General features: G+C 36.0%; 1 protein-coding gene across 4 annotated transcripts in view; it reads right to left on the bottom strand.

Annotated features, from left to right (window-relative positions):
- Positions 1-3,905: 3,905 nt before the first annotated feature.
- Positions 3,906-24,736, bottom strand: part of CNOT2 (CCR4-NOT transcription complex subunit 2) — a 90,863-nt gene continuing 70,032 nt past the window's right edge. For 3 of the 4 annotated variants that reach the window (XM_031043267.2, XM_034062909.1, XM_031043268.2), the window contains 10 exons: positions 22,897-22,976; positions 21,637-21,762; positions 18,996-19,120; positions 18,098-18,218; positions 17,830-17,986; positions 14,090-14,151; positions 13,944-13,993; positions 13,071-13,171; positions 12,352-12,496; positions 3,907-5,049 (listed from right to left, as the gene is read on the bottom strand). In XM_031043267.2, the coding sequence (XP_030899127.1) occupies positions 4,963-5,049; positions 12,352-12,496; positions 13,071-13,171; positions 13,944-13,993; positions 14,090-14,151; positions 17,830-17,986; positions 18,098-18,218; positions 18,996-19,120; positions 21,637-21,762; positions 22,897-22,976 (1,054 nt within the window). In that variant the 3' untranslated portion in view covers positions 3,907-4,962. Of the gene's footprint in view, positions 5,050-12,351; positions 12,497-13,070; positions 13,172-13,943; positions 13,994-14,089; positions 14,152-17,829; positions 17,987-18,097; positions 18,219-18,995; positions 19,121-21,636; positions 21,763-22,896; positions 22,977-24,736 lie in introns of all 4 variants that reach the window. The other variant, XM_034062908.1, reaches the window with a different exon arrangement.

The raw sequence follows: 24,736 nt of genomic DNA, 5'->3' as shown, positions 1-24,736 counted from the left end.
GGTAGAAACACACCTAGGGGCAGAACAACCAAACATGCCCTTCTGTCCTAAAGGAGAAATGCAGGGGAAGCTGAAAAGTTTCCACAGAATTACATCCATGCCTGCAGCAGACCGACCAGCTCTGGATCCCTGTCTTCCCTTCCCTTTCCTTCCCTTCACTCCTCATCAGGACTGTTCCACAGCTGATGCAGGATGGTGCAGTGGTGAAAATCGGCTACTTCACTGGATTGCTTGTTAAGCCAGAGGGAGCTCAAAAAAGGGGTTTTGCAGAAAAGTATTTTGTCAGTTTCAGCAGGAAAACTGTGATGTATCCCCATGTCCAGTACAGGTATGTTAAGACCAAGGGAATATGAAATGCCAACAATAAGGCAAAGTCTAGGAAAATAACATACAATCTCAGTTAGTGCTGCTAATTGTAAAGTGGGATGAATTGGTAATATTAAAAACTATGTTTGATGTGCTTTAACATTACATTAAAAAAAAATAAAGTTTAACTGAACAGTAAAATGCTTTTAAGAGGTAAACCTACCAAAGTCATTCAAACCGCAATTCCAAAACAAGCCTTGCAGCCACATTTCCTCTGATCTTTTAAACTTACGAGAAGCTTTCACATTTGTGGAAATGAGAGCAGAGGAGAGAAATGAAAAGAGCTACACCATTTTATTTCTCATACCACAGGAAAATCCTGCTAAGCATTAAGTCTGTCAGCTCAGACTAGCTGCTCAGCCCAATCTGCATGCTTTACCAGAATTCACCTTCTCAAGCATAATTTTTAAACAGCGAAGAAGTTTGAAGAACACAATGGAGGGAATGGCAATCGAAAACTAAGCACACTGGCTTTCATAGAAGCAGTTGTTATATTTAGATTCTTAGAAGAACTGTCTAGCTACCTCCTGCTTAGGATGACAACTGTGCATTTAGAAGCTCTTCTTAAGTGTGAGAGATAGCAACCAAATTTTCTTTTTGTTTCAAGTCAACATCCAGCCATAGAAGTACTTTTGATCACAAGTTACCGGGAATTAATTTTAAAAACCCCAAACCCTAACATACATTCCTACTAGGTGACAAGTATCTTTGAAACAACATTATTTAGGAACTGAACGCCCTTCTTCAATAGACATGGCCACCTACGAGCCCTGCAGGACAGAGCTGACTGCCCCATAGATCTCCCATTTCCAGTGATGTTAAGCTTCTGCCAAAGGTAGTTTCTGGTCTCTTTAGGGCCAACAACAGAGCCCCTCAGCACTGCACACAATTTTGCACATGACTACAATACAGCAGCTCTTATTTTGGGTACATTCTTAGGTTTTTTCTTTTTTCATAGAAACTGTAAAATTGAAACAGAAAAGTACAAAAAATACTGTCTTGGGGATAGAGAGGATTTCAGACATGGCCAACAGCAAAGTGATACGATCATACCTCTTTGTGCCGTGTAGATGCACATCCGTGAAAGAGTGGTGTGGTCAGTCACGACTCCTGACACATGCAGCCTGCACTTGAACAGAGCCACACTCACGCACAGAAGTTTTCATCCATGTGAGTATCCGCAGGCTTCCCTGGATTACTTGGGTCTTCAATTAGATTAATCAAGCCCATGAATGTTTCACACGCTTAAGTATTTGTGGCACCAGGCACTAAGGCAGAGGAGGTTGCCCCGGGTGGCTTTTTGTTTGCTCATTTTTAAACACCCAGGCGGAATGTCCTTACTGCCTTCTTCCATGACCCCCTGGTCATGATTTTCCCACAGGCTGGGTGGCTTAAGTAATACTATTAAAATAACTGCAAGTGCTTTCTGCAGTACTGGGGGATAATCAAGGGGGTGAAACCCACTATGACCCTGAAAATTCAGGGTAGTGGACTGCCAGAGAAAGTGGAGCTAACTACTCAATAAGCAAATACACAGTAAGGAGCAGTAACTATGAGAGTGTGTTAATCAGGCCAGAAACAGAAATACTTCTACTTGTTTCCAAGAACACTGAGATTACTAGTCAGAACTTACCTTGCATGTTGTCGTACAATGCTGTAATTACGGGGAAAGAACCCACCTCAAATAAATGTATTCTTAAAATAGCATTTTGTTCTCTCCCCTTATTAATAGCTTTAGTGCAATGTAAAGACATATACTAAGCCTCGGACCTTAACTGACAGTGTTGAGAATCTGCAGATCAATTCAGTTCCCATGTGTGTAAAAGTGTGTAAATGTGTGTAAGGCCTGAGCTTTTCTTCCTCTCAGAAAATAAGGGCACTATGAGTTTTCTTTTTTTATTACTGTGGTATCAGCTAGGAAGTGTTTCCCATTTTACACCTGGTCTTCTGTTTAAACCTCTCTCCTGCTTCAACCCAGAGTGTAACATGAAATTAAGTCACACATTTTAAAGTCACCATATATGCTTATTTAATCGACAAACGACAGCCAGAGTGTTCTTCCTCTTAGAAGGAGCAAATCCCCAGCTCCTTGCTCACAGGTGAGAAGTTTGCTAAAATCAAGCATCTTGCATTTCTGATGTAACATGCAGCTGAAGACAACTGTATCATCAAAGTAACCTTTTGGAGAACTTAAATTTCAAATTCCAGCTTCTTAAAGTACCATGGGTATTTAGTAGTGTAAGTTACATGAAAAAGAGCATCTTATCTTGCTCCCTTTACCGTATCTGTTGTTCATTTCCATGAAATCTGCTATGCAGATGAAAATTTACACTAAAAAACCCTAAGCCAAAATAGGAAGAAATAATCACATTTGATTTGAAGATGTAAACGTCATTTTCGGAATCCTTAAAAACAAAACAAAAAAGTGAAGATCACGTTGGACCTTTGACAGTAAGAAGTGTAAAATTAATTGTGGAGTGAGCAAGATGCTTTTAGAAAATTATCGTGTTTAAAATGTATAGATTTGTTTGAACAGTCAAATAAATGTATCTGCTCTAAGAGGAAAGGAGAAAAAAAAATGGAGGAGAAAAAGGCAGGAGGATCAGAAAAGAAGAAAAAAAGGAAAAGGATGAAAAAAAGGCAAATAGAAAAAGCCACCACCTTTTTCAGCTTTTTTAGCCATCACCTCAATTATAACCATCCTCTCCTTTAAAGTTCTGAAAGCAGTTGGCTTTAATAAAAAGCCCATAATCAATAGGCTTACATTTTTATGTCTCCCACTAAAATAGATATAAAAAAGTGTGAAATTTAAAATTGTAATACAGCTGATACAGAGCCACAGCAATGCCATTAATGGTTCAATTTCCCAGTGTAATTCAATATATGCCAATAAGCTGGTTTTGCACTACACAGAAAATCAGGTAAAAACCTAAAAAATAAACCCCCACAATTCATTAACTTGATTTGCTTTAGTCATTTTGGGTATTTTGAAGTGGTTTGCACCACTAGCAGCATGTGGCAGTAACATCAAGGAAACTATCCAAATGGCTCAGGTTTTAATCACTCCCCTCTAGAGAATAGTTACAATTTTCAGAACCAGTATATATTCATGTCTATTTCCATCTGGAGGCTCAAGTAGTAGTGACCATCAAATGACATGTATTTCTGGGTTAAGTGGGAAAATACCAGCCTGGAATTAAGCTATGATCAGTGCTAACCTAAGTCTCTTCTAAATGTTCCTTCTGTGATGAATTCTTAAAACATCTTTCTCATCTGAGATGTTCCCCACCCGCCTCTCTAAAAATTATTTGCTATCTGCTGTTATAGAGAGCGGATCCGAAATTAAGGTTAACCAAACTTTTTGGCTGTGGAAAGGAATACAGAACTCTCATAAATTTACTTGTCAGCAGCAAAAAGACTCTTCAAGTGTCTTAACCACTGTACAGCTCAATAGTTTTAATACTTCAACTTTTGGATTTTTTCCATTTTTCATTGTTCAAGAAATAATTTCACAATCTCAAATCAAAGTCAACACTGCAGTGAGGAGAGCTTTTCTACTTTATTACAAAGAGAAGAAGCCTTTATGTGGTCAGAAAATACAAGATTGATCTTTTTTTTTTTCTCTTCCTATGAAACGCTGCTGTTCAAACAGCCAGAGTGAATTGTCTCAGTTCACTTCTTTAAGTCCCATCACATTCACTTGGGTATGGATGTCCTTGGCTGCTGAAAATCTGGCCCTTTAGTGCACAGGGCGACAAAGAAGTCCCCTGACCAGCAGTTCCAGAATGTCCCGTTTTCATATATTGCATCCATGCACACCTCCTAAAAATGAGGTACAGCAGGGCAAACATTTTCCAAAATAGATGTCATATATATAATATATACACATTCGTACATACATACCTTTATTCATGTGATGTCCAAAAATTTAAAAAAAATGTACACATTTATTACAAAATCGTAACAAAGACTGGACAGTGTTTTGCTCATTCTGGAAAGATGAAGCTCAGTAATACACAACTCTGGAAACTAACCAGAGACTGTGGCAATATCTTTCTTCTAAACAGTCAGATATTCTTGCATTAAGCTTGGCGAAAACTGCCTTTCAAAAACAGAAGGGGAAGTAAAATGAAGGAAGCAAACCTTGCTCATCTTTCCAAATGAAATACGAGAAGGATCTTCACATAAAAATGCACAAACATTTTTTATTACCAATAGTGCTACAATGAACAATGCAAATTTTGTTGTCTAATTTTTTGTCTTTTTTCTTTTTTTTCTGTTTTTACATTTTGGAAAACTAAGTGGTAAACTTTTGTCAGTGTACTCGCTTGTCTTTACAGACCCAAGCTTGTCTGCTGGCAAAAAAATAAAACAAAAACAAAAATTCAGACCCTGCTCAAACTAAAGAAAAACAATTACAAATTTAGTTGTTGGGCAGCACATAAGTAGTAAGGCAGGACCTCAAATGGTGACCCTTCGCATGAGCCAATTGCCAGATCCTCAAGGAATTAAAACCAGGATGCCTGAGCCACATCAGTTCTGCAGTTACGTTGAGTATTGTGCTGAGACAGCCATACCCCAAGAAAAGGGAAGTCTTTAGAAGGCTTGCTGAGCAGGGTTGTAGTTGAAGGTTGATGGCAGATGAGGCCTTTCTTCTAATTTGTCATATTCCAGATGGAACTCCTACAATTAAAATAAAAAGACAGAACCAAATCAAACAACCTGACATTTAGCTAGTGAGACCTGGTCTTTCTACCAGCCACACTTGAAAAGCACAAACATAGAAGAGGTCAAGTCCTAACTTATCTTAAGGTAGAAACACATGATTTGGCTGTCTCAGATTCAATACATTAAGCAGAAAGAAGTCAATATCCTAAGCCATCATACTCACAATATGGAAGTTCTCCTTTTCCATGCTACACTATTCTCAAAACCCTAGTTATGATCTCACAGTTTTACGTATGTAGGCAGAGAAAACAAATACATAATCACGGCATGAGCTGAACTACGATTAAAAGCTTCTGTCTTTCAACATATCAGATGTACAGAGAAGACCTGAAGTTTGGGACTATTTTGTGGCATACTATCAGACCCAACTGTAAGTCAAACTAGCTAGGTTTCTCCTTGGGAAACACTATCTAAAATGCTAGAGACAAAGTACTGAGGCCTACTTAAGCTAGAATTTGACAAAATATTCCAACACATTTCATGCTCCAATACGATGCTTCCGACTCACCCCAAGAGCTACATCCTAAGCAAACTGCTCCTGTATCACACTTGGCCAAGATCTTTCATGAGAAATTTTCTGTGTTTTATGAACAGCTAGAATAAAAGCCTTTGCCCACATACTTGGATGCCACACAAGCTACCACTTCGTAAATAAGCAGCTTTAGTGTCTCACCGGCACGATCACCTGACTTTTGTTTGAGGTCGTCTGGTTTGTGCAATTTTAAATCATTTAAGTCTTACTCTGGCTACAGCAGCTACTACAAAATGGTTCGTAACCAGCCTCAATGCATCCCAACTTTTCAAGTAAAAAGAGAAGCCTCCATCCTTGTGACCTTAACTCATGCACACAATCTTAATCAGTCCACTTTGGCATTTTGTGCTTCTTTCTTCATTCATGCAAGAACTTGCTGAAATCTTGTGCTTCTCAGATCATTTTTCAGCAGTTTAACTATCTCACCCCCATTCTATCTTCATTCAAGTAACAGAGTAAGCAGAAGTTTCAGAATCGTCCTTCAAGGGTACTTCTTGATTATTCAACAACAGCTACCTTGGGCATGCACATTATTTTGCGTAATTCAGTGGAGAATCTCAGCAGAACATCATATGCATCTGCAAAGCAAGCTTACCTGTTTCTACACAGATTCACACTAAGAGTAGTGAACAGACTATTTAAGAAGTCCCCAAAGTGATTTAACAGTGAAATATTCTAGTTTTGCAGGTAGCCAAAACAAATTAAAGACAAAGTCAATGCAAGACCCAAAATAAAATCTAGGAAATCCAATTCTCAGGCCATTCCTCACTTAGGCAAAACAAAGCCCATCTAGCATCAAAAGAACATTCAGCATGGTAAGGAAACAAAGTAGGGGAAATGCTAAGCATTCAGTATGTCTGTATTCCTCAGAGAATACTGTCTCTAAACCTGGAAAGACCTAACAAAACCCTGTGAGGTTACAGCCATCTGCATGGAAGTGCTGCACATCTGGTTCTGTCCTTGTTCCCCACTCTCTAGTCCAACCAAGAGCTATTTTAGTTAGTTGGCAGTTGTTTTGGTGTGTTCTTTTATATCAATGGTGGGTCTGTCTGTCTTGTTTGTCTGGGCTTCTTTAGGTCACACATAGAAGTCAAATGCTTTTGGCATTCCTAATTAACGCTGTGTGCCAGTTGGTGTATGCTCCCTTTCTGTACAGATACACATACACATGTGCCAATACCAAGGAGATGCTGGTTTAGGCTGGGTGGATCTTCACCAATTCTGAAGTCATTTTATAACAGAAAAAAATACCACTCAAACTCCTCTCCCATTCATGACCTTCAAAGTTTCTATTCTGCACATAATCATGGAAGGATCTGCAGATTTCTATCAATCTATGTTCAGTTTCAATCAGTTACCTGGACCTCTACTTGCTGTGAAATGCCTTCAAAATTATCCATGGAAAACAGCTATTTAAAGTGCTAAGATAGTATCAGTAGCCTAAACAGGGCTTCCCAAACCTGAGGTAGCTGTGTGCCTCTATTGGCAGTAGTAGCTGTGAACAAGGTGTGCGTCTGAGTGAAATGTTTAGGAGCTTGGGTAGCTCTGGTGTGTCACAAACTGGAAGCCCCACATTTAGAAGAAGCAATACGATTCCCTACCAAGTTTCCTTTAAATGGGAGCATACTTCAGACTTTCATTGATTTTTGAAATAAACAGGCTTAAACCAGTCTGATTTTGATTTGCATCCCAGTGACAGGAATGCTCAAATCTAATATCCAGTGGTGTATGAGGACATCTCAAGTTATATCTGACAATACCAATAAAAGAACTCATTTACCAAATATTTCTGAAGACTAAAAGGCAATTATTTATTACATATAGAAAATACTTACATTACAGATATAGTTTATTGTTTTGCTTTTGATTCCAGTGGCCACTGAAGTTTAGGATGTGAACAGTACCACTGATATTTTTTAATATAAATAGATAAAAATAAAATGTAAAAAAATCCTAAAGAAGTGCCATTTATTCATTGACAAACATCTGTTAAATTGTTTTACTTTCTACATGGAAGTAATTTTTGAAAATTAAATAAATTTTATAAAGCAAGAATAGTGAATACTAAATGTGTGTAAACTCGGAGCACACATGTGACACTAAATGAACTGCTCTATGCAAAGAAATCCATCACTTCTCATGGCACTCTGAAAACTGATTTTGATGGTAAAGTTACATCAGCCTGCACATGTAGAAATAATAAGAGGCAAGAATACCAGAGATAGAACAGAACTGCTTAAGATGATCCATAGCATTACTACAGTTAAACAAAACAAAACATTAGCAGAACAGAAAGTGTCCTGAGGACAAAATATTCTGGATTGTGTGAAGTTCACCAAAGGAGATGGTAGAAATCCCACGGCTAGCTCAAAAATTCCAAATGGAACCAAGATGGATACAAAGACCCAGATTTAAATTATGGGCCGAATTAAAATGCTATGGCACATCTCTATTACAGTAACAGATTTAACATTCTAGCTATTATGAAAGTATGTCAATGAATATTGATCTTAGAAGGAAAATGAGTAATTTAATATAGGCAACAACCCTTACAAGCAAATAAATGCTTCTCTCCCATAAAGAATTCCATGTTTTGTAACTACAAAAATCAAAGTAAAAGGGTTTTATACTCTTGTTCTTTAAATGGGATTAATTCCTATTACTTTTCAAAGGAGAAATTCCAGGCAGATTACTTCAGGCAATTTAAATCAGGATTTCAGTAAATATGCAATTGTAGAAAGCATTTCTGGTGTCATATCAACTTCCCTTCCTCTGGCATGTCTCCTCAACAGCAGCAAAATACATAGCCCAATCCTCAGTGAAAAACCAAAGTGTCTTTAACCATACTGTACTTTCCACATGCCCTAGGATGAAAAACCATATATCTGTAATCAGCATTTTCCTGCATTTTGTTTTGCATTCAAAGTGAATTTTACATTTACTGACTTTCATATTTTGTCCACTATTTACTACCATGTAATGTATCAACATAGAATTAATCTGATTTTATTTCCTAACAGTTTAAGAACTCTCATTACTCAGCTGTTACACTGCATTTCTTTCTTCAGTCTATTATCAATTACAAATATAAAAACAGAGCGGACAGCTTAATAGAAAAAGATAAATTAATTATTTAATGTTTTCTTGATGTCACTCTGTCTACTGGGCTTTGCTAAAACCAATCTAGAAGAGCATCAAGACATCTGCTAGATCATGTCTGGTGTATGTTTTTACAAATATGAAGTTTAGTCATATTATCTGAAGTAGAAAGTTATATTTCAGAATCTACTGAAATGCAGTATAATTTAAAACAGGTACAATAAATACACAAGCTCATAATGTACCATGTTTCCAAAGCACAACACACTAAAATATGTGCTGCCCTACATTTGAGCATATACACAAGAACAACAGATCAGTTTATAAAGTACTGTGAAAAACAATTGAATTTACACATGTAAGAGACAGTAATTTACCAGAAATAATTCTTGTCTGACTGCTTCAAGAAAGGACTAATGAAACTGTTAAGGAACTGATATTCTCTGCATTCAGTAATAATGCAGCAGTTATAGTAAGAGACTGCAATTTATCAGAAGACTTTTTCTCACAGCTTCTTATATTTTGAACTTCCTGAAACATTAACACTTCTGCATTTATTGATAAAATTACTTGGCCAAACTTTGCTTTTCTTTCATACAACATGGAGCTATAAAAGATTGCCATTCTTGTTATGATAAGTCTATGTTAGTCTTCCTCCAACATTCCTTTTCAAAGCCAAGATCACATCAGGTATACATCTAAGTTCTTATTTATTTATCAAACATGGAAAGTTCACAGAAAGATTCCTACCAAGTGATCATTTCCCATGTAACAAAATACCAATTTTTCCCCAAATCCATCTCTAGCTTCCTGCTGTATTCTGCCCCAGACAAAAATTACATATAAATTAAGAAAAAAAAACACTCCAGTTCCAATTTTTACGTTAAGAAATAATGTAAAATAAAAGAAATAATGTAAAAAAAAAAGAAAATAAAAGAAATTATCTCTTTGTATGGACATCAGGGAGGGGGGAAATCATGTTCCCTGTGAATTTATTGCTGCAGGTGCAAAACTTCAGAAAATACTATCCCTCTCCTTACTAGTTATCAACTGCTTCTTAATGTTGGGGCAATTAATTTCAGGATGCAAAGTAAAGAGAATTTGTGTAGATCTTGAGCAAAAGCATTCAGAGAATAGTAGTGATTCATCTCTCTCATGTATCTCTCTCACCACAGTATTTTCAGGAATGCCTAACAGGTGAAGCCAGCTCTATTGTTTAAGAGGAAGGATGTAGTGTGCTAACTGGCAACTCAAGTACTGGATGCCAAATTTCAGGATAGCACTCAGGACTCCAAATAGAGATAACACTGTCTTCAAAAGTAATGTTTAAGCATCAAGTAGTAACTTCATACATCTACTATAGGTAAAAAAAAAGGGAGGCACTAAAGAGATTACTACTCTTATACAATGGGTACCACTTCTTCCTAGTAAAAGAAATGTCTTTCCATAAAGAGTAAAGAGTCAATTCCACAGATACATGAACCTACATGAGGCTCTTATTGCTCATAAATAAATGGACCATGTTCAGTTGACTCCAAAGAAGAAATCTGTCCTTTCAAAAGGTACTTATTTCCCCTCAGATTATCTTATGTAATAATAAGGTAGCTTTAAACAGTGTCTTGGGAAAACTAAGGAAGTATACCAAGCAATAAATTAAAACTTTCCTTCTGTTTTGGGTTTTTCTTTATTTGTTTGTTGTTGTTTTGGTTTGTTTTTTGTTTTTTTTGGGGGGTTGTTTGTTTATTTTGGGTTTGTTTTGTTTTGTTTTGTTTTTTTCTGAGGGAAGTAATGCTTTTGCTTAGAAGTTTTGGAATTACCTTGCATTTATAAAAAGCCATACAAGTCAGGTTTGCCATTAAAAACTTCAGTTACAAAATCTTGGTCCTTATGGTCACAAAGGCAGAAGAGGCAATGAGTTTTACACCAGCAAATGGATTGAATAACCTCCCGTATCATTTGGGGCAACTAAAATGTTCATTTCTGAGGGGAGCTTGCACAGACTAAGCAAACTTACTGGGGGAGAGGGGAAGGAAGAAGAAGAGTATTATATCCAGCTAATCTCTAGATTACCTCAATATACAGAAGGGAGAACACTGAATTCTACTCCCTTTAATTTAAAGCTGATGCTTAAAAGCACATCAACAGACATGTAACTATTTAATGCAATATTTCACAATCTCCAAGTGCATAGATGCAACTTGCTCACAGATGTAAAATGCCTATTCAGGAAAAAAATCATGAGTTTGGCTCCAGGTGGCAAGATTTCTGATTAAACTAAATACATAAGGATGTGGAACCACAAAACATAGTTCTGGCATACTGGAATCAAATCTGTAAATGCAAGGCTTAAAGATTAATCTGGTCTGATCTGTTAAGTGCTTTTTTAGAGAAAAGCAGGAATGTGATACTCCTGTGACCTACAGGAATGACCTGTATGGAAGTTTTATGTTCCTCTTTCACTGATGAATCCAACATGTCAGCTAAAACTTGAAACAAAATCATGCCACTTCCATAAGATCTTATGTAGCTAAATTTAAATGGGGAATACAATTCTTGACAAATTGTTTAACTCAAACAGACTCTAGGTAGGTGAAATCTTATATGTATACATGTATTACGTTAATGTATCTTTTTTCAGCTCCAGCTGAAGCTGAAGGCATCACCTTGGCCAGCAGCTAATTTCAGAAGAGCACACCTCTTGCCAGTTAGTGAACTTCAGCACTCCTGATGTACTCAGACAGTGTTCTGGCACTAGAAAAAACCTTTGCTTTAGCAGCAAAAAGGCATCACAATCCAGCCAGCAAAAGACATTGTATGATGTGGTCTTACAGGCTGAAAGCTAGAATTGGAAGTTGGATGGTCTTAGAAGCTGGAAGATACTGGAAATTAATTATTTTTGGGGATGGTGGAGTAAATGAAGAGCAATGCTATACATTTCTTCAGCTAACAAGTAAAAGATGATCATTACTGACAGTATTTACAGACAGAAAGGAACAACCAAGGTTATGAAAAGTTTTAAGGGAATACTTGGCCTCTTGGCCTAGAATACAGAAAACAAGTATCATGAAAACATGACTCCTCCCTAAAAGAAGTGATTTATTTCAAAATACTCTGATGTTTAAACAACAGAGGACAGAAGTTCTGCAATATGCTAAAGGAAAGTACCTGAAAACCAATAAGAATACTCATCCTACCCCCATTTTTAATTCCAAAGTGAGATATGCTGGCTCCCTACTTAATTTTCTAAAGCAAAACAATGAAACACAAGCACAAGTTCTAAAATAATGCTTTACATTCTATAAACCTGTACTTGGGCAAAAAAAAAGGCAGTTTTTTCATTGTAACAAGACTCGTAATAGAAATTCTACATCCTTGCATGTCCCGAAGAAAACTGGAAACAGAGACAGCTCCTCCTTTCTTACAAGCAAGCCAGTGTTTTAGGATGTCTTTATTCCCTCACACATCAGAAATTAAGATAGTGAACTTAAACAACAGAAGGTTAAAATGGTTGAGGTTTGGGGATTAGGGTATGGGTGGGGGGGGAGAAGAGGTTGAGTTTTACTTTTGTTTTTCTAAAAATACATGGTTGACATACTTAAGAAGTCTGCACAAGAGGAAAGAGATACCTTAGCTACTTTCCTCCAGTTAAGACAGTCAAAGAAGTAATATGTTCCCCTCTCGTACGTATTGGTTTTCATTGTTGGCTCCATGCCGGGTGCCCTGGTGATCCATACTCGTTCTTCTTTGTGGTATCTCCAATCCCGATTAAATCTTTAATTTTCAATAAGAAGGAAAAATAATTTTTAGTGTTAGTTATCAGAATGTGACTTAATAAACAAAAATTTTAAGGGTTTCAATTAAATTTGTACAATATATTCAAAAGCAAAACAAAATTTTTAAGACATTGTTACAACTGTGATCTCATACCTCTTCTACAGAATTGTTACACCTCAAACTAATCACATAGTAAACTTTACGAAGTCTAGTAGGTTCAAACAACAAACTCATGAGATTATTTCCTGGTTTTTGTTTTGTTCAAGACAGTTACATTACATGCTTAATAATGCCTAGCACCTGCTGCTTTTTTACAGCACTTCATAACAATGCAAAATTCACAAGACGGGTTTTTGATTTCCACTAAACAAATGAAAAAAAATAGTACAAAATTGAACCAAGGTTGGAGGAGGTATTAAAAAAAAGGAAAACAAACAGGTTTCCAGCTTTAGATTGACTAAGCTTCTGTTTTCAGTTTCTAACTTGTTGGGTTTGGGTTTCTTTTACATCTACTACTTCATTACTGCAATAGATTAAATCATAAAAGACTGACAAAATAGTTTGAACGTACAGCTCTACTGCTGCTAATAGCTGTAATACATCTCCTCCATTCATGTAATAGAGATAAAACAGGAGATCTTCTCCATATCGGCCAAGTTTTATTGCAGCCAGCTGCAAAAGATTGAAGAAAATGAGGATGAAAAATCACAATAGATAAATGTTTTAAGACATACTATCCCACCTAAATAACACAAGGATACATCCAGAATGTGCTTCTATGCTAAATGTTTTGCAAATGATACTCTAATATAACAAGAGTAATAATTATTAAACCAATCCAGTGTTCTTCACATTTATAGTTAACCTTTACAACTTGAAGGATACAATAGAAAAATAAACAGAAGTAATGAACTGGCAAGACAGAATTTTCTGCCTTTGTGTATCCTCAGCTACTTTTTATTTAACAGAAAAAACAACAACATTTTCTTGTATTTTCCCACTTCAAAATCTATTAAGTAACATTACTAAGATTTCTTACAATATTCCTCAATGATCACTCTTACAGAGCTGCAACAGTTGAAACGAAACATATCTATAAAAAAAATCCCAATTCATGTAGATATGGAATGCAACAGATAAATGTGAGAATATCTTAAAACCACAATTCTGACCTCATCTCTATACAAATATCTTGATTTAATATGGCATTTGAATATTACAGTATATGGGTTGTAAGAAACTTTGCTAACCATGCCCATTTTCAGTTTTCCCATTTTTTAAGGTGGAATGGGTGCATGATGAGTCCAACTAACCAGTTAATGCACCAGTGTCCCCCAAACGACTGAGGACAACCTACACTAATTTTGAACATTAACTATCTAAAATAAAATCTAGAAACTTACTATAATAAATTAACAAAAAATACACACACACACATACTCACCTTATCCCTAATGTGAATGTTAGTTAAGTATTCAGATGGAACATGGAAGTCTAAAAAAGAAGCGGAATTGATGAAACTATTAAGACATGTAAATGAATATAATTTGCAAATATTAATATTGAACAAAATAGTTATTTCTCTGTTACCTATGTCTTGAGGTCGACAAGGTGATGATGCCCAGGGTGATGCAAATTTGGGATAAAGATTTCTGAAAAAGAGAAGCATAAGCTTAGCAAAATTAAAAACAAAACCCAAACCAACCAACCACAAAACCTTCATAACCAGCCACACAAGCCTAAAAAACCACATCATGCAACCAAAATCACTAGCTGGGGAGAGAAGGAAAGAGAAAAGAAAATTTGCAACCCACTTTCCTGTAACAGTTACATTTATTAATTTTCTTTTTAATATGCAGAGTAAGACTGCATTTAAAGTTCCACAGGAATCTATAGGGTTAATATTTCCTTTTTCATCTATCATTCTTTCAACTTGGGTGCTGGGGATCCTAACCCATTCCAGGGATCCAATTTTACACAGGGTTTCAATTTGCATAGGAACAGATGCCACAAGCTTGCTGCGTTCTGATTTATTAGCCCAGCATTTAAAAGGAAAGGAAAAGCTTACACTGGCAGATTTTACTTTTCTTCCAAGCTAACCAGTAAAGATTTTACTCTTCTTCTAAATTTCAGTGTCGACAAATAAACCAAATCTCAGCACAACATGAACATAAGCTTATTTAGATTTAATATTTTTCTTTCACATAGGTTTTGCTACCGTATTTTTAAAAAGGAGTCATTAGTTTAATAAAGACAAAATTATGAACCTTCCAACTCTACTGCAGTGACTGAAGTACCAAGGAATTAGTTTTCTAATTAACAGGTAAAGAATTGAAAAAAAAAAAGGATTGAGCAAAATCTACTTTTGGCAGATTAATACAGCCTACTTTTAATTATCCATGACAGCACACTATTATGGCAAGTTTTGTAAATGAAACTTGAGTATGGTACGCCTTACCAAATCTTTGCTTCCTTCTTGTCAAAGACTTAATAATTACTGTAAGAATACTGGAAACCTATTAAATCACCTCAGCAACCAACCCCCAGCTGAACTACACGGGCCAAAGGCTACATTGATCAAGTGGTGTCCATCTCACTTCAGAGCAAGTAATCATACTGTTAGCAAAAACTTATGCATTAGAGGCTGAAGGAAGACTCTGGTGACAAAAATCTGCAGATGCTGAGAAAAGAATGAAACTATTCCTTCTACTGAAAGCATGGATAAGCACTATCCCAAGAAGAGGAGTGTCATGTGTGCCCTAGAAGTCTGGCTTCTTAGGGCAAAGAATCCAGGATTTCAGAGAGATAATGCAATTTAAAAAAATTAAGTGTTTGTGCACAGTGTTCCCTCTAGAGTACAAATAAAACTCAACTACTTCAACATTTTTCAAGGAGGCATTGGACAGCCTACAGTTTGATGAATATTTCAGGAAGTTTCGGAACCTGAACAAACACAGCTACATGATTTCTAAAGAATTAACCAAAGTAATGCCATCTTCTTCATTATTATGTAGCAGTTTAAGCTATCCTAAGGAATTAAAAGCATATTTCTTTACAAAGATACAGGACTATAAGGCAATACATAATCGTTTCTCCAACAACCAAAATAAATCTTAACCTACCTGCACAGAAAATCTATATAAAACTAGGAGTTATAGGGGTTAAAATTCAAATCATTAGAGCTACATACAGAATTCTAAAATTTTGTTTTTAAGAAGCACATTTATCGTGCTGAATGTTTAAGTCAGACAGGTACTTTTACCATCAGAAGTACCTCACAAGGCATAAAATTCTGTCTTTCCACCTGTGAAATGCTTTTCCTTTTCCAAATGAAAACTCATAAAGCAAGCAAAAGATATTTAACATAAGGCAAGATGGCAAGCCAGACACTGAGGACTGCACAAGCTGTCTGAAAAGCTTTTCTGTAGCATAAAGTAAAAACAACTTTATGATATAGAACTGTCTGCATTAAATGTTAACTCCATCCCCTCCATCCAAGACCCTAAATACCCTATTTATAGTTATTAAATATTAATTAAAAATCCAGCTATTTACAGGACAGCTGCTGAAGAAAAGCAGCAAGCAGCATGCCAGGTACATATACAATCCATGTACAAACACACACTAATAATCTGGATGCTGTCTGTATTCAGAAGGTGCATAACACAGCTACAAGTTATCACAGCAAAGTATGTTTAGCATTCCTCTGCAGTGAGGTTCTACATAAACCTATGAGATTTTGTGTAGACTTTCTAAGAGATGTGTTAAGTTTAAGCTTTATGTTAGTCATTAAAACTAATGAGTAACATTTAATAAAATACCAAAAATATTATCACTACTACTATTTTGCATGCAAACACCAGAAGAAAGTAGCTGTATAACCAAACAATATAACCGGATTCCACCTGTGCTAGTAACTAAAGAGTTCAGATACAGATGTACCTGAAATTATTTTAGAGAGCAAAGGCATTCTAGTTTCAGCTGATCAGCTCAAATTAAGTTTCAACAATCTGTACTAAGAACAGTAAATTACTTAAGCATTGTGTAGATCCAGGAGACCAGTTTCCCTGTCACTGCTGTAAGCAGGGGACTACCAAGGAGAAGCAGCAACCCGAGGCCAGCATAACTGCTCTTTATGCATTCTTTTTATGTTGTGGGAGAAGTGATGGGAGTGGGGAAACTACTGGATTCAACGGAGAAGTGACCTGCAAGACTAACACTATATGTGAAGAAGATACTATGTTAACGTAACACACTCTGCAAATAACTACAGACAACTAACTTAAAAACTATTTCAAAACAATTGTCCTAAGTGCCAGTGGCATAACAATTTGACTAAGTTTTTATGTAAGCTCTACAGAAAGAATTTCTGGAAGTGACAATTTCTAAAAGTTTACATCTCTAGAAAGAAATATATACCTTAATGCCAATTATTTCAAGTCAGAAAACTTAGGAACCATTTTTCCTCTGCTTTCCCTTTCAACTTTATCTCCACATTCAGCAATCTTTTCTGATTGTATGAAGCTCCATGTATATTTGTGAAACATGGAAACTGCATGTGTATGCTGTTTGGGCTTTCATTTGTTAGTATTTTATGTGCAAACCTTAAGATACATGTACTATTTTGTCAATAGGGCTAACATTATGTAAAAATCTGCTAACAGAATGATGAGAAATTATCAGCTGAAAGTCAAGAGTACCAGATATTAAATTTCTCTTGCCATTACAGTCACCCAGAAGATACCTGTTTTGTCCACACTGACCTAAGTTACTTCTGTAACTAGCAGAGAGAGACAGACACCCTGGGCTAGTAATTCATCTCGCCTATCTTAAGCACTTACCATTAGTGCAGTCAATAATTGCTTTCCTCCTTACTGCCTCTACAGGAAGCCTAGGTGACTAAACTTTAGCAAGCTGAATGACTAAAAGTTAACTATAAAACTACATTTTCATTTAAATTAGTATTTGGTGCAGATGCTCTGTTCATTATTACGCTAACATAAATCAAATTTACCTCAAGGAATATTATTATTTGAAAAATAATGTATACATGAAATTTATTAAAAACTCACTGTCAATTCCATGAAGAAAGTTCTAAAGAAGTTATGAGAACAAGCAAAACCACTAGGTTTATTGAAAGCTCACATAACAAGATCTCAGTATGCCTTGAAGCATAATTCTTTTGTTTATAAGAATTTTATTTTACTGTCATTACATTTTCAAATCTTATTGGCAAAATATCTTGTGGGTTTGACAGTCATGTGAGCCTATTGTGAATGACAGCATAATAAAACTAAAACTGAGGATAGTATTAAAAAGCAGCAACTTACTCAGTCGAGTTGAGATTGAGACCTAATGTTGTTAAATCACTTCCTAATGCAAGATGTACCATTCCTGGATCTGTCTCTGCTGCCCTGATGAATGTTAACAAGCCGATCATTCCAAACTGGTCCGTCACCATCCCTTGAGGAATGTTGGTAACCCGACCTGGGCAAAAAGAACAAATTAATTTTATCCTTTCAAGAAGTGGAGGAATCAACAAGGTGATTTAAATGACTGTCAAAACTTTTCAAGAAGAAAAAGGGGAATGACACGTACCATCAGGTAACACCTGGATCCCTTTTTTCTGCTGGTTATTGTTTTGCGTAGTTGAACTTTTGTCTCCAGGAAACTTGGGCCCATCTGTGCTGGATGATGTTTTGCCTGATGTACTCAAATTCTGATAAAAATGATTTGCAGAATTGGTATGATGGAAACAAGCCAAAATGGAGAAATCTGTTGACCATACCTTTCAGTCAAGCACTCTAAACCAGCATGTCAAATCACTCAGTAAATTAGGCACTAAAATGGAACCAAGCTGAAGCTCTTAAGTTTTTCTGACAAACCTTATGTAGTATTCACCACTACCTAAAGTATATCTGTCATATAGTAGTAGCTATTAATGAGCCAACAGCTTACAGTCTAAAAGGATAAGAAATATTTTACACCTGAGTTTGAATACACAATGGATATCCCAAGTGCCTGTGACTGGACGGTATTTTGGACTCATCACATCATAAAGTTTTCACCATAGTTTTGCTCCTACATAACACTCCATGACATACCAAGAAATAATAACTCAAGCAATTTTAGGTGCAAGAAACATACAGTCGGCACATTTGCAACCATCAAGAAAGAGATGTAAACAGTATGTCTGTCAAGAAAATTGCGATTATGCTCCAAGAGAGCCCAATCTTTCATAATTATTATTTCTTACTCTTTACTATTCTTTAAAACGAGTCTGCAGTAACACAGTGTTATCACATTTACTCCCTCCTCCCTTACTGTATTCAGTATATATATATATATATATTTCATATGAAATGCTACTTATGCAAAATTTCTCACTAATTCTGAGGGTAAATTTGAAAATCTTATAAATATAGTCAGCACCCACTTTAAAATATAATCATCAAAAGTAATACGCACAGGCAAAAGAAGAATAAGGCGTACTTACGGATTTATTGTCATCATTACTCGATGTTGGGTCTTTGTAGCTGGAGCCTGGTAATGCTGGAAAATCTTCGTTGTGTATTGAAAAGTCCTGGGACTGCTCACTTGCTGGTTTTGTTACCATTCCAACTATCATCAAAATGAAAGCAGGAATAGCATGAAATGACTGCTAAGTAAAGAATTTTCTGCTGTTGCTTACTGTCCATTTTTACCATGTGCAAACTGTACAGCAGAAACAGCTTAAAAAAAAAAAATAAAAACCCAACCAAAACCACCAAAACCCAAGTAAACCAAAACAAAGCATATTCATTTAAAACATCCACACATATTAGACTAAAGCCTCTTATTTAAGTGTGAGCTAAGAAACACTCTGGGTTAAATTCATAGACACATCCACTGCTTTAAGAATGAAGCCCAGTACTTTTACCAGGAACAGCACCTGTTTTGCATGTCTAAATAATCAAATAATCTTTACAGGTATTATTTAAGCGGTATTTAAGTAAATCCACTGATGAAGGAAGGATATACTGCTTTTACAATTGTAACACATTTTTCCTCCATCCCCTAATTGCATGAAGAGTTTCTTAGCATAATCTCTTTAGAAGCACATATTCTTAAAGGACGCCATCCATTGCAACAGAACATATCACCAATGTAATACTTGCCTGTGACATAAGAACGACTCCTACTTTCAGTTCAGTATGAAAACTGAAAGCATTTAGCCTGCAACTCTCAGTGCTCTGACCCTAATTTAAAAAAAGTAGGCCAGTCACATTGGAACATGGATTCCAACTACTGAAAAGCAACCTTTTTTTTAAATGCCAGTTAAAAAAAACCAAAACCAAACCAAACCCCCAAACCAACACCAAGGAAAAGCCCCCCACACCACACATCCAAGGGCAAATACTCTGCTGTGAGACTGAAAAGTATTACAGTGATCTGTTTGCAAACAACATTGCATTAGAGGAAAACAGGACATCTAGGGCCTGTTTTTCAAAGATTCTTAATAGCTGTGTAGGATCTAAAATAGTTCAGTACATTACTTATTAGTGTAGTATTCTGAAATTAGAGATAAAAGTTCCTTTATTTAAGAAAAAAAACAACCATTGAGTTAATCTGGTTTCTGCTGTTCACCCTCTTCACCCAGAGTTATTCCCATTTCTTCCACTGTATGAATTAAAACTGATACTGAATTAACTGTGTTGGACATTCTCTATCTAAAAGCTATCTGAAGTCTAATTTTCCTGAATAACTTAAGCACGGAGAAGCTATGTCTCTGTCCAGTTTCAAACTTTCTTCAACCTTTTCTTCCTGAAGACAGTGTCCAGTGCACCTCACATCCCCATTGTTTGATTGTTCCTACAAACATAACCATCCCCTGCATTAAGCAGATGCTCAAGGTAATAGTTCAAACAGAGAAGTTTCTTTCCTGGTTCACTACACTGCCATGCAAACAGCTACTCTAGCACCAAAATGGGGAAACTGTTTAAGCACAGTAGCAACTACTGGTAGTAATATTTTTTTATGCAGCAGTGCTGCTGAATGTTGAACACCAGCTCCATGCTGGAAGTGTATCTGTGTGGATCTCTTTCCTATCTTCTATCAATTTTCTATATAATGGCTTTTTGAGACAGACAAGCTCTCCACTCTCAGTGTAACTTTTCAGTCTGGGGAAGTGACTTTCCACTGTGTGTAGCACTTAATTTTAACTCATTCAGCTCTTTCTCACCACCACCTTAAGCAGAGGGCCCTGGTTATGCCCAATCCATGAGGCTACTTCCTCTTGATAATGCAGTACCTATTATTTCTCTCTCATTAAAGTTGGAAATATCTTTGGAAAAAACTACCTTTTTATAGTTATAAAACACTGGGTTACTTTTTCTTGGAAGTTTTGCAAGTATCACAAAAATATCTTTCAGTAATAAAAGCAACTTTTTAGAGCAGCTTATGCAACATGCATGACAAAATCTACAAAAAGCAATAACAATAAAAAAGTATTGTGGCTCAGGCTAAGCTTACCTAGTATTTTTCAAGACCACCTTAAAGTTCTTCCTTTTGTTATTTTTTTAATCTGTTCAGCAGATTAATATATAATATATATTACATAATATATATAATATATAAGACAGACTTGGAATCTGACTAACACTTCATGTTTACACATTATTTTTTGAAATCTGAGGTTCACCATAACAGTGAATACTACAGCAAGTACTACCAATAAATGAGAAAATATACTGTATGTTTACAGCTGCTGCTATTTGACACAGTAACACCTGTAGTAACCAGGTATTATTTCTAAAATTTACTTCTCAGACCTTGACAGTTCTTGTACACATGCACTTAGAAAGCAAGCTATTAGCTAAGAAATGTCTAGAGCAAGTAGCTTCAGAGAAACCATACTATACAGGCCAAAACCCCCCAACAGCTTCTACTGAAAGTAAAATTGAAGCAGATGGGCTCCAATACTAGAAAATCCTGAGGGGAATTTCCAATCAGAGACATGTTGGTTATTTTTTAAAAATTAGACTTAGAAGCTCAAGTGTCAGCATTTTTTAGAAGACTATCTATTGATTTCTGTTGTTCATTAGACAATCAAGCAAATACCAACTTCATTTAAAGAGTTTTCAAAAGTGTAGTCTTACCATAGGGTGCCCTTCCAGCTAAAGGGTTTATTAATGGAGTTGGATTGCCACTTCCTTCCCTTCTGTTTCTGTCTGCTAGTGCTGGAAAATCTGAGAGGTCCAGTCCTGTCACATTTTCACTTCCATCTACAATAAAAACAGGTATTTTAAATTCCCTTAAGCTTTTTCACTCTAAGACTTCATTATATGCAAGATAAATGTAGGATATATTTTCTTTCTTCAAGGTGATCTTTTTACTCTCACTATAATTATTACAAATAACTACAGCCTCTGTGTTATGAGACTAGCCTGAAGAGCACCAAGGTGTCTAGGGTTTTTTTTTAAACAATAGCTAGTCAACAGCATTTAGTTACAAGGTCTACTCATTTTGAATTAAAGACTGCATGTGTAAAGTACAGGCTATCAAAATTACAGTACTAGGATAGGCAGCCTGTTTAAAATGTAAGGAGCTACCAGGAACAAATTTGAGAGAATAATCCATATTTGTAGAAGCATTAAGGAGCTCTTTCGCCCTTAGATAAGGTAAGATAAAACTGAAGCAGCTGTGAAGCCAATGCAGTGCAAATTGCATAACATTTTTTGATTTGCAAAAGAAAATACTACATAGGCCAAGCCAGAGCTGCAACTCTATAATGATGCCACAAAGTCCCAAGGGATGCCCAAACCCTTCCGCTCTGTGATGTCACCAGCACCTCAAGTTCCTTCATATATACAGCCACCTACAGAAACGTCAGCATGGACAAACCTAAGGCATTTATGAACAAGGATATTTTCCTCTCTTTAGTTCATTAAATTTAGATGAAGAAGTAATTGCCAGACAAAAATCACAACTGAAACACCCTGACTGAAGGGACTGCTTTATAAACCAGCTGTTTAAAAGGAGTTTGACATGTCAGAAAGTGCCTTCCCACTGATCCTACCCTATATAATGTTTTTGTAGAAAAAGGATATTTTTTTCTCTGATCCCCTCTTCAATTCCATAAGGTATTTTGCATTTCTAGCTGACTAGATGTAATCTAGATACATGTGATGTACAATGAGTATTCTAAAGAATACTTTGTCATCAAAAGTATTAAAATTCACTGTTATGAAGTAGCAACAGTTTCACAGCATGGCTCTTGGAGCAGCATTTCTATGGAACAACTAAAAATTATAACAAAGTTGCACTCCTACAGAACAAAGTCTTTTCAATTAGACTTAGTAAAAAAAAAAAATCTCTGTACCGTATTTTAAGATCAACACCAATCAGAATAAACTCACCTGTTCCATTAAAAATGTTACTTGATAAGGAGTTATTCATTCCAAATGCCTGATTTCTGTTCATCCCAAATCCAGACATACTGTGAAAAAAATCCAGGAAGTCAAACAAAAGGGTACACATACTTTGCAATTCCCAGTGGAAGGCACTACGCAGAAAAAAAGCTCAGGACAATTAAGTTATTTTAAGCTTAAGCAACTCCCATTAGCCTAAACTCTGTTTTTAATGATTTTCCTTTATACTTCTGAAAACTCTGAGCAGCAGCAGCAGGCACTGCTCGACCAAGACAACTGGAATGACTTCAAGTTAACTTAGTTTTTTAATAGCCACTGATCCTTCAGACATCTGTCAATTAACAACTTATGGCAAATCTGATTTTTACTCAATAATTTCATATAGAAAAATGAAGCAGTAGTAAATGCAATAGTGAAAAATCAGGCAGCAATCCATTCATTCGCAGGTGGGAAGCTGGATCATGGAAGGGATCAAGTTTGTAATGACTCAGTTGTAAGCTGATCAGTTACGGTGTCCAATCATCATGTACATATGATATTACTATGAGCATAGGGATGGTCTCTGTAACACGAGGACACCAACTATATTAAAGTTTCATACAGTCAGGCAAAAATGTTTGAAGACATCCAAATATCATATAGGACAAATATGGTTCGAAAGGCACCCTCCAAATGACCCACTTCATTCTGTGCGAGATGGAGACGTTGAGAAGCCCAAAGGTAGGCCCCAGCTGAGTGAAATGCTGAATTTCTGCCCTGATTGAAATCACAACATTCATTTTTTTCCTCTATAACAGAATGGAAATTGATGTTTTAGCAGTTTCCGTAACTAAAAATGGCAAATGTTTTCCTAGTGGAAATTTTCCCTACAGGGTCTTTTTCCACAATTACAAATCTGAAGCATTTAATTTCAACTTGAAATAGCCAAAAAAGCTTCATTTTTGATTGAAATATCAAGAAAAGGAACAGCTAGCCAGGACTGGTCCTGTCCTGCCCTGCTTCCCCAAGGTGGTAGATGTGAAAGAGATCCAGATCTTTGACACCTCACATGTCTGAAGAAACACATTCCTGGTACCATCTGTGAATTCTAGACCTGGTGAGAGCACCAAAAGGAGACAACTCTATCTTGAGGGTATATAATTAAGCCTGATGACAGATCACATTAGTCATGAAAGAGTGTTTTTGTTTGTTTCTCTTTAGATTAGAAATAACCATGTTAAGATTTGCAGGGATAACTACTGCTATCCTGGTATAGGTTAATAAACTGTGGAATATGAACTTGTCATTGTCCCACTTGTATTTCCTTCTCAATTTGTAGAAGTTATAATTTCTTGAAAATGATACGCAATGCAAACAGTGAAAGATTAGGATTTTCATTCAAATGCTCCTATAGACAGGGATTTCATTACGAATGGTATTTAAACAAGTACTTTCTATACATATTTCAATCTCCAAAATCTTTGTCCTCTGCATGTAGAATTTTTAAGTATATTACTATTTCAGCCTTTTGTGATATTCAGGTTTCAAAAACACTTTAAAATTTAAAATAATCTTTTTACATTACCTTTTACCTTACATTTTTTAAAAATCTTTGTATCTTTACTTGTCACTATACATCACAGGAAAGAAAAGGCAAATTCTATGTAATCGGAAGCAAGACACAAAGTCTTCTATTCCAAAAACAAACCACTACTAAATAAATCTTTATTGTCATGACTAGTAAAAGCATCTTTAAGCCTGTTTCAGTGTGAAACCACAGAACTACATAGCCTGACTAAGCTTTAGATAGCTGTTGACCTTAGTCCTTTACGCATTTTTTTGTAAAACA

This window comes from Melopsittacus undulatus, chromosome 5 (assembly GCF_012275295.1).
Source record: "Melopsittacus undulatus isolate bMelUnd1 chromosome 5, bMelUnd1.mat.Z, whole genome shotgun sequence".
Taxonomy (NCBI): domain Eukaryota; kingdom Metazoa; phylum Chordata; class Aves; order Psittaciformes; family Psittaculidae; genus Melopsittacus; species Melopsittacus undulatus.
Note: the sequence above shows the minus strand (reverse complement) of the source record. Positions and strands in the feature narration are given on the sequence as shown.